General features: G+C 36.6%; 2 protein-coding genes across 4 annotated transcripts; one reads left to right on the top strand and one right to left on the bottom strand.

Annotated features, from left to right (window-relative positions):
* Positions 1–339: 339 nt before the first annotated feature.
* LOC133844082 (uncharacterized) lies at positions 340–1314 on the top strand. Its single transcript, XM_062277918.1, has 4 exons — positions 340–440; positions 638–726; positions 804–1026; positions 1096–1314. Exons 1-4 carry the CDS (start codon positions 432–434, stop codon positions 1219–1221), a joined length of 447 nt encoding a protein of 148 aa, XP_062133902.1. The 5' UTR covers positions 340–431; the 3' UTR covers positions 1222–1314.
* On the bottom strand, positions 908–7611 carry LOC133844080 (serine/threonine-protein kinase meng-po). Of its 3 annotated transcripts, none has more exons than XM_062277912.1 (8): positions 7440–7611; positions 6246–6430; positions 4750–5011; positions 4597–4696; positions 4355–4537; positions 4123–4294; positions 2551–2868; positions 908–2484 (listed from the first exon to the last, which is right to left on the bottom strand). In XM_062277912.1, the coding sequence occupies exons 2-8, from the start codon at positions 6300–6302 to the stop codon at positions 1438–1440; spliced, it is 2139 nt and encodes a 712-aa protein (XP_062133896.1). In that variant the 5' UTR covers positions 6303–6430; positions 7440–7611; the 3' UTR covers positions 908–1437. The 3 variants fall into 3 exon arrangements, with proteins under 3 accessions (XP_062133896.1, XP_062133898.1, XP_062133897.1); XM_062277914.1 differs by lacking the exon at positions 7440–7611 and having other exon boundaries at positions 908–1628; positions 2136–2484; positions 6246–6428; XM_062277913.1 differs by lacking the exon at positions 7440–7611 and having other exon boundaries at positions 908–1712; positions 2136–2484; positions 6246–6428.
* Between the last annotated feature and the right edge of the window lie 2997 nt (positions 7612–10608).

Below are 10608 nucleotides of genomic sequence, written 5' to 3' on the forward strand. Positions count from 1 at the left end.
TCAAAATATATTAAATCTTACTTTTATATGAATTCCTAATATAAATAAACTTCTTTGAAAAATAACTTTCTTAATGAACGAATCACCGTTAAAAAATATATTAAAAAAAAACTGTTTCCCTGCAGAACTGGTTCACAGAATTCATGTTGAACAGCACAGCTGATGAGATTCTGGTATGACTTACGAAGTGGCAAACAAATTATCTGAAAAAATTGAAAATATCTATTAATAAATCTTCGAAATACGGAATAACAAACAGCTTTCCTTAATTATAATTTCAAAAAATCAGGCAACATGCAGTTGTTTTCAGTTTTAGACAGTGTGACCAGCAATACAATTTAAATTTCACTAGGTGGCAGCACAACTTTTTGTGCTCGGTGGCAAGGCTGCGGTGCTTGTTTCTTTCCGTTCCGTAGACTGCAAACGTCAAGATGGCCGATGTAATTTTAATATAAAAATCTAAAAAAAAATATTAAGCATCTGTGGGCAGAATTACTTAAATTGCAACATATTTTCAATATGGATTATTCTGCGCATGAATGCCAATGTTATTTTAGAGTTTTATGTGTTGTATTGAGTTAAAAAGTGTACACAGTTTGTGCTAATCAATACCGTTTATTTTTTTTTGCGCAAACAGCAAGTTGATGAAACTCTTAAGAAGAAGCGTACCTTCAAGAAGTTCACCTACCGTGGTGTGGACTTGGATCAGCTGTTGGATATGCCCAAGTAAGTAGTTTAGTTTTGAGCGACTTCAGCCGAGAGCGTCGTAAGCTAACCTCATTGTTTGCCTTTGCGTCCCTCAGCAACCAGCTGGTTGAGCTGATGCACAGCCGTGCCCGCAGGCGTTTCTCCCGCGGCCTGAAGCGCAAGCCGATGGCTCTGATCAAGAAGCTCCGCAAGGCCAAGAAGGAGGCTCCCCCAAATGAGAAGCCCGAGATTGTGAAGACTCATCTGAGGAACATGATCATCGTCCCCGAGATGACCGGCTCCATCATTGGCGTTTACAATGGCAAGGACTTCGGCCAGGTAAGCTATTCAAAGAATTGAAGTCTCGTGAAGTGATAGACTAAAGTTGTTTGTTTTTGCTTTCGACAGGTTGAAGTTAAGCCTGAAATGATTGGCCACTACTTGGGCGAATTCGCGTTGACCTACAAACCCGTCAAGCACGGTAGGCCCGGTATTGGTGCCACCCACAGCTCACGTTTTATTCCCCTCAAGTAAGCGGCATTGTCTGCAACAGAGTTGTCTCTGGCTCTGGCTTGTTTTTGGATTTTTACGCATAATAAATGGAAACGTAATTTTTTAAGAACGTAATGATGCCTTTCAATTGAAAACGACAAACACAAGATGAAGTGTTTTTCACAAATTTACGTTTAATTTTTATTGGAACTTGCAAATAGTATTGTGTAGCATAGCATGGATGTGATGTTGCACAAGCTATCTGCGCTTTCGCGCGCTGTTGTTAGTGACGACGACTCGGTCGTAAGCCGTATCCTTCAAATTGGATTCGCGTGCTCCACCTCCTCCTCCATTGTAAACCATTTGCCGGGCATTGCTATGTGGATGTTGCGGATGGTGTGTGGTCATCGTATCGTTCACATCAGCTGATCCATACGCGCTGTCTTTGACTTGAGAATCATTGTGGGAGCGATTAAAATAATTCGAGTGGACGGCAGATGGCACAGCAGGTGCCTGGACTGGATTAGACAGCACTGGGAGTTGAGCAAGCGATTGGAAGGCATTAGTTAAGCCCATAAAAGTCACCGTTTTATTTTGATTAGTTCGATTGTTATTACCACTGCTGAAGTAGGCACTGCCATTGGGTGCATTACTGTTGCTCTGTTGCAACAGCAACGGTTGCAGACTCTGCTGGTTAATATTGGTGTTAAAAGCGGTAAAGGAGTTGACATTATCAATGGCCGGCATGCTGTTGTACATGGCCCCCTGCAGTGAGTCGGACTTGGAGCGGTGCAGAATACTCTTGGTGGCACCCCGTGTGCCAACGCCGATGGAGTTCTTAGCGGCAGGAGTGGAGGAGCGGGCGTCGTGCGGCACATCGAGTGCGGTTAGTAGTTGGTTGTTGCTCTGTGATTGATTTAAATAGCCCTCCACTTGCAGCAGTGGCTGAGCCTTACCTAAGCGGTTCAGCTCCATTTCCATAGAATTATAAATGGTCAGATTGCTGGCCAGCATATCCTGCCTAGAGCCCAGTGTTAGCAAACTGTCTGCATTGTTAAGCGTCGACGACGATGCCAAACTCATCGACTTGGATGTGTGCATTGCCATGCCCATCTCACTTGGACCCTGTTGCAGTGCTCCAGTGCGTGGATCAAAGTGCTTCTGTGTGGCATCTTTCAGTGTGCTCTTGATCTCTTTGGATTTCTCGGGCTGCTGTGGCTGGCGTATGGAGGAGATGTGGCCGGGCATCGGTTCACGTGAGACAGACGATGTTGGCGATGCCGAGTTTGTCTCCTCGTTCTCTTCCTGTCAAGCAGAAGGGCGCAATAAATTAAATAAAAAATGTATACAATTCTGTGGTGTGATACCCACCTCATCCTCCTCTGTGATGATGGACGATTCAATCCAGTCTTTTATGCGATTCTTCTTGAGCTGACGATCGACATTTGTCTCGATGCCACAGTCGGCCAGTGTGTAGAGCAGGCGATTCTTCTCGTCGGGGCTGCTGTGAAAGGAATACATGGAAGGGCACAGTTCGTCTGTCTCATATTCAGCCATTTCCTTTTCTGCTGTCTTGGCCAGCCAGCGATCGTCCATGAACTTGGTCAAGTCGCCCAGGCTCTTTGGCCGGTTGCCACTTCTAGGTTCCAGAAAACGCTTAAACATGCGCTGGGCACGTGAAGTTAATAGCTGCAAAAAATAAACAGATTTTACATTTAAAAACATAGCTAAAAAGCTTTAAAATGTGTATAAATGGTAATATAATCAATATATTTTTATCAGAGCCTTCAATTTGAATATATTGAAAACGGGTTTTATACCCGCTACCCATAGGGTAGAAGGGTATTATAACTTTGTGCCGGCAGGAAATGTATGTAACAGGTAGAAGGAGGCATCTCCGACCCTATAAAGTATATATATTCTTGATCAGCGTCAACAGCCGAGACGATATAGCCATGTCCGTCTGTCCGTCTGTCCGTCTGTGTGTCTGTCCGTCCGTCCGTATGAACACCTAGATCTCAGAGACTATAAGAGGTAGAGCTATAATTTTTTTCGACAGCATTTGTTATGTTTGCACGCAGATCAAGTTTGTTTCAAATTTTTGCCACGCCCACTTCCGCCCCCGCAAATCAAAAAATCGTGTAGCAAGCGTAATTTTGAAGCTAGAGTTGCGAATTTTGGTATATACTATAATTACTATAGTAGTTATGATTCCTGATTTGGTTGCGATCAGATAAAAATTGTGGAAGTTATTGAAATACTTTTGTATGGGCAAAAACGCCCACTTACTAGGGCTCTTAGTTGCTTTGGCCGACAATCTGGTACATTGTTCCGTCTATGGTATATTTTGAATGGTGTGCTGTATCGGTATACCAAACATACCATTTGGTATATTTTTAGTATTTTTTAGTATTTTCGGTATATTTTGAAAATAATACCGCAATATTTTGCCCTTATTAAAATGGGTAGCGGGTATATCACAGTCGAGCACACTCGACTGTAACTTTCTTACTTGTTTCTTTCTCAAAATGTGGAGTTTTATATTGATTCCTAAAGTTTCAGATAGTAATTTCTTAAAATACAAATAGTATAGTACATGAAAATTCAAAGTATTTGAAAGAAAAGTGAAGAATCTATTACTGTCCACAAATCACTGTAGCTCTTTTGTTTATTCTTAAATAAATAGTTTTTAATGTTTTAACATTATCTTTAGATCTTAATTATGCCATTTTCATATCAAATTTATTATTTATTTGGAAATAGTTAGTTTTGTTTTTGTTTATTTAAATTTCACCTATTTTTTTATTTTAAAGTTCGCTTCTAATATTACCTTAAGTATTTAATTTATGTGTAACAAATATGTATTCCCTAGCAATTAATTTAATGATAAACATTTATTTATTGGCTAGTTTTTAATTATTATTCTATTTATTCTCATATTACCTTGAATAGTTTTGGTGTGCGTCGTAGAGGCATCATCATTATGCTGCCTTGCCAGACCATATATCGCATATAGCGAGGATCCTCGGAGCAAGCTTTCTGCCAAGGCAGACAACCTGTGAGGCAGACAAATATGACGATGCCAAACTGCCAAACATCGTGACTGGGATCGGCTCTGGAAACCACAAAAGATACAAATGTATCTGGTAGTTAGTGTTCGATTTCAGGGACTTACTTGTAGGTGCCTTCGGGCTTGACTTCTAATACTTCTGGTGGACTGTAGGGCAACCATTCATTGCGCCGTTCCACTAAGGTACCAGTTTGAAAGGATTCGCCAAAATCGCACAGTTTGATGCGTTGAAAGTCTGAGCGATATATGAGCACATTATCTAGCTTGATATCGCGATGCACAATGTCTCTATAAGTAACAGAAGTTAACATTTTGGTTATTCATTATAATGAATCATTTAGACTCACTTTGAATGCATGTAATCTATGGCGGAGGCCAACTGTTTAGCCACACGTTTGCTGTACACTTCTCCCACGCCCGTCTCGGTTACATTTGACGTAAGATCACCTGATTGATGAATAATTATTGAAGATTCTTTATAAGTGAAGATCATCACTTACCCAATGGTGCATATTCCTGGGTGAATACATAAAATCCCGCTGTCTCAAAGGCCACATCGTATGTGGTTACGATGTGCCGATGCACGCCCAGATGCAGACCATAGTGAAATTCGCGATAAAAGTCGCGTAATGTCACATATGGCTTAGGAACCGCTTTCAGAACCATTTCGGTTTGAGATCCCCGATGTTCAACCAACAAAATCTTTCCGAACCATCCTTCGCCAACAATTTGTATGATATCAAACTCATCCACCAGTTGTATCTGAGATCAGAGAACAATTCAATTAGATGGCATGCATTAATACCGCAAGCTGATTGATGGTGGCTGCCATGAAATGTTGTGAACAGTTTAATAATTACCCAATATATATGTTCACCCTCGGTCAGACATATTTAATGTTACTCTATTTTTGATATAATGCCCAGTCGCTGTTTGCTGCCCAATAAAATGAGTTTTTTTGCTGTCTTTCTTTTTTCATTTTAGGGTAGCGTTAACTATTAGCTCAGCGAAGAGAATGTTGGCTCAGTGCCAAACGGAATGATTTTAGATTACGAATATGAACGAAGTCTATATACCCTCGAAATGTTTTTATAATGAATCTGAGGTATACACCTGTTTGTTTCGAATAAGATTTAAATTCAATTTCGTAGATTATTTTGATAATCTCTTTTAGTTTTTTTTTATCTAGGGAAATTTTATAATATTTGATTTTATAAATACATATTTGTATTTTTCCATTTTATGCAAAAGAGTTTACATATTTTTCACATATGAAATTATGATATCCGTAACGAAAGAGAAAGCAGAAATTTTGCTAATTAAAATGGAATTATTTGAAATACTCTTTGTCAAAGGGTATCAAAAATATGTCATACATTTTGCAACGCGTCAAAGCGTGTGTCTGCAGTTGATCAGGATGAGAAAAAATCTACAAATCCATGTCTGAATGAAAAACTTTTTGATCTTTGAGATAAAATATGAGGATCATGTCTATGCCACGTTTTGTTCAAGTGCCTTAAATCCACTTCGTGGTAAAAATAATTTTGAATACAACGGAAATCCCTTTTCAGGTTTCGCCAAATTCTCAATAATAAAGTCAATGGTAATATAGAATTATTAGTAATTTTCTACAGTCGAAGATTCTCTTCTAGACTAAAGTGTTTTCTTCTGAAATGATGCATATGTGGAAAGTAATTTTAATTGCTTCGTTCTAAATTTCCAGACGTTGCATGTAAATATTTCCAGTCATTAAATATTTTCTTGGTAGTGTTCTATTGTTAAGTGAAAATGCGAAAATGCGAAATTCGCCAAATTCACATTTATTATGACGAATCTGGAACTGTGCGGGAGGTCGATCAGTTAGTCTCTCGATTCTGAGAGACATGTGCCATATTTTGATTTGAGTTTTATTGACTTACAATGGAAATGTTGTTGTTTTTGTTTTCTTATGTATGTTTAATATACAAAAACGCAGTGTAAACATTTCAGAAATTACCTTTTCCAATTCGAATTCACGAATTTTGTGTATATGCCCTCGTGGTTTCTTCGACATTTTGGCGTATTACATGTGTGTTCACAATTTATGCGAATTTTATTATGTTCGAATGTTTTCTCAGGAGTGTGTATTTCAATCAGTTCAAATCACATCAGATACAAGTATGTATTTGCTTTCAAACCACTCTAAAGAAAAGTAGAATAGAAAAGCGAATTGCGATTAAGAGTGTATTTTTGTTTTCCGTATTTTAAACAAGAAATAGCAACAACGCCGCAGCGCGTTGTAAATATTTATAGCGGCTCTGTTTGCTGCACAAAGGCAATCATCATACATATACATATTTACATACGTATGCGAATATGCACTCGCATGCCTCTCAGATACATATGTATCTTTTGTGGGCCTGCTTTTACATGCGTTTGTGTGTGTGTGTGTGTGTGTGTGTGTGTGTGTATCTTTCATCGTGTGGCAGGCAGGTTAAAAAAAAATTATAAGATAAATATCTTCGCAGCTTTGGTGTTGGCTGGCAGAAAAATGTGTTTTCATTGTTGGCTCACTTCCTGGAAAATGGGCGGCAAATGCGCTAAATAAATTATTGCAATTTTATGTAGTCCTTTTCCTTGCTTTGTTGTTGTTGTTGTTTTGTGCAATGCGTAATTTTGTTTTTAGCTGTCGGCATCTCAAAAATACAATTGCTATTAAGTGCCAATCGGCTTAAGTTCAATGTTGTGCAAATATATTTAGTTTAGCTCTGCTTGTTGTTGTCAAACAAATATTTAATTGAACGGTCTAGCTGTCTGCACACTCACACAATCACACTCACACTAACACTTAAAAGCACACAGATACACACACTAATACACTCACAAACACATGTAAATCTAGCAAAAATGCGAATAGTATTTTGTTTAGTTCAGACTGTGTTTTTGCCTAGGTTTTTGCTTTTGTGAAATTCGCCTCAAATCTTTTCAATTTCTTTTCTTTTGCTATTTGTTGTTGTTTTGTGTTTTGTGTATTTCTTGCCTACACTTTTGCATATTATCAACAGCGAAATTAAAAATAATGCTTCTTGCCTCTTATATAAAAACATAAACGAACAGAATCAAAAATCTATTTCACTGACATTTGACAATATGCTCAGCAGAAAAAATGTCCGTTATTTATTTCGAGTAACTTTGAAATCAATTCATTTACATTTTCCCGATCACATTGATTTTGATTTGTTGCACTTTCTCAACACTTCTTTTTTGTAGTTTAATTTCTTATTTAAGGAGCGTTGCACTGATTTGCACAATGCGTTTATTTCTTAGTTCTGCATTATCCGTGGCCGCATTCGATGAAAACCCGTTGCCAACTGCTCTCGACTTTCGACTCTCGCGGATTTGTCGCTGGCCAGGCGAAATGTATTGAAAATGTTTAAAAAAAGACATTTTGTTTACGCTGTTTTCATTTCATTTCGACGTGTGCGAGATTTTTTCGAAATATTTTAAAGTTTTTTCGAAACTTTTCCGCGGCAGAGAGAGCACGAGAGAGCAAGGAGAGAACGATGGCATAAATAATAGTTGTGCTCTTGCCGCAACAAACGTATGTATTCGATGATCTTGCAAAACTTTGCTATAATCGTCTATAAAAGTGTTACACATAGAGCAAATACATATTTATTGAACATATGTTTGTGTTTAGTCAATATTTAGATGCGAAATATTTTTATTAGTTGTGTGGAGAGACATGCGCTCAGAATGAAAATATAAATATACTTAGGGGTGGTGTTTTATAGTTTTTTTAATTTAAATTTATGAATTGTTTTATATTTTTGCGTGTGTATTAATAAATGATATATTTAGATGTCAAGTTATTCATTCAATTTGTTTCACTTGAAGCGCAGTGCAGAAGATTAACAGTGCCGCTTAACAGCGTGATGTTAACCTAAAAGCTCAGCATCGGAGGCTGTTAAAGCACGCAAAGCTTGCGCTGGTAAATATGTATGTGTGTGTATGTATGTATATACACACGTTCATACACTTGCGTACATACGCACAAAGGCAACTCTAATTGGTCACTTCCGTTTGGACGACGTTTCCTTGGCGCATGCGACGTTCAACTTCAACAGTTGCTGCGTTTGACACACATATACACAGAGTTTTAGAGTTGTTCATGTTGTTTTAGTGTGTATGTGTGTGTGTGAGTGTTTCGGTGTATGCAGAGGCTGGGAGGGTGCAGGTGCAGCCAACCACTTGTCGCGGGCTATAAAAGCGAGCGACAAAGTCAAACTTGCTTGCATACGTTTGAATGTTACCGTTAGCGCAACAACTGAATTGTTTTGCTGTTGCCCAATATTCAGTAGTTATAGTTGTTGTCCAGCTAGTCGATGTGCCACGGTCAATGAGAGTATGTGTTCTAGTACTTGCAGCTGCCAATTCAAGTGATAAGTGATAAGAACTGGCCTGCCGTCGTTTTTAAAACATTTCGCAATTAACTCTTTCTGCAATTATTTATTTTGTGAATTTGAGACATCTGTAAAATGGATTGGGAAAAGTGATTGATTTGAGATTTGAGAAGAAGAACAGGTATGTATGATATGATTCAGGTGGCAGATATTTTTCTTAAATCTTTACCAGAGTTATTATGTTAAAAGTTTAAAATAATAATGTTATCAAAATTTTAAACTACATTTTGATTTGATGTCTGATTTATTTGTTTCTTTAATGTATAAAATATATTTTCAAGTAATGCATTAATTTTACCTTAATTATCACAATATTGCTTATTTTAATTAATATAGTATACAAAATAATATAAATAAAAAAATTGTTTCATTTCTTTTAATTTGTTTTATGTTTAATTTTCTTTTCTATGGATACCATTATAATGAAAGTGCCAGCTTATATAGTTTAAAAATTTCATACACAAAGTTTTAGTTTAATTTCTGACTTATTTTTTTTTGTGAATATAATTTTTTTATTATTTTTTAAGTGTTTCGATACCAATACTATAATTCTTAATATATTGAAAATTTCAATTAATGAAATTATAAAAATATGTGGAGAAAATGCTCGTTTATTTTTTTTATTCTCATACCTTTAGAATTTATTTACTATTATATTATATCTTTTATCGAAAACGTTTCCAAATATGTCAAATACTCGAAATTTTATTACTATGTGATACTGCCTAATAACAAATCTTAAATTACATATTTTTCTTCATCTTAAGTAATTAGAAATCGATTTTAGATATGATCCTTTAACAAAGCTTACATAGCATGTATTATAAAGTCTTTAAGTGGTAAGCCTATTAAATCATCATATGGGTAATTCCATAACGGAATTTGTCCTGTGCGAGACCTTTTACATTGAAAATAACATAAACTGAAACAATTTTTAAAATAAAGAAAAGTTTATTTTTATAGCTCTAGATAAGTACTTTAATTAGAGCTAAGAATAGTTTTGGAATTTTCTTTCTTTCTTTTTCGCCATGGAATTACGCATATAAAACATTTCGAGTTTTCCTTCTGATTATAATACTTAATATTTATTTAAATTATAATCCAAAGGAAATTACTTTTTGGTCTTTGTATTCGCAAAATAAGCTCCGAATGATTTCGAAACTGAATATTAAATTTAAATTGGACCATAGAAGAATTTTCACCTTTGCTCCTTACGTTAGTTATGAATAAATCTTAAGAAAATAATTTCTCTTACCATCACGCCTTTTAATAATGCAGCAAAAATTAATAAAAGCGAATCTATTTATAATCTAGTCTTCTGTGAGATGAACTAAAACGCTATCTTCACCGTAAAACACTGAGCTTTGCGCTCTTTAAATTATTTAATTGAATCTTCAGTCTGGATTGGGTTTAATTGAGTAGAGCTCTCAGCTTGAATTAAGTCAATGCGCGCATTTAAGTGGGACAATTAATTATGCGAATCGTTTGTGACAAAATGAAAAAAAAATGAAAATGAAAAAAAAAAAATGTATACATGTTATGTATTTTGTTGAGTTTTACACGATTGAGAACAATGAAAGGAAAGTTAACATACATACGGTTTGGCATTTGTGTGCTATAATTGTGAAGTGTTTGTGTGTGCGGCCGCCACACGTCGTATGCGTAATATGCGAACACTCGAGCACTCGAAGGGCTAGAGAGCACATGTCGTGGCCAAACAGATTTCAAGTGTGTATGGACATTTCACTTTCACACAAAATCTCACCTGCTTGCTACACACACTCCTCCCGCACACTCCACACGGCTCAATTGAGCATCAAGTGTCGGCTTAAACACTCAAGCAGCAGAAGCAGCAGCATATATCGAAATTGTCGTCTGCCACAAACATGCAGAATTAAATGAGTGTTAGCCCAAAAG

This window comes from Drosophila sulfurigaster, chromosome 3, assembly GCF_023558435.1.
Source record: "Drosophila sulfurigaster albostrigata strain 15112-1811.04 chromosome 3, ASM2355843v2, whole genome shotgun sequence".
NCBI classification, from domain to species: domain Eukaryota; kingdom Metazoa; phylum Arthropoda; class Insecta; order Diptera; family Drosophilidae; genus Drosophila; species Drosophila sulfurigaster.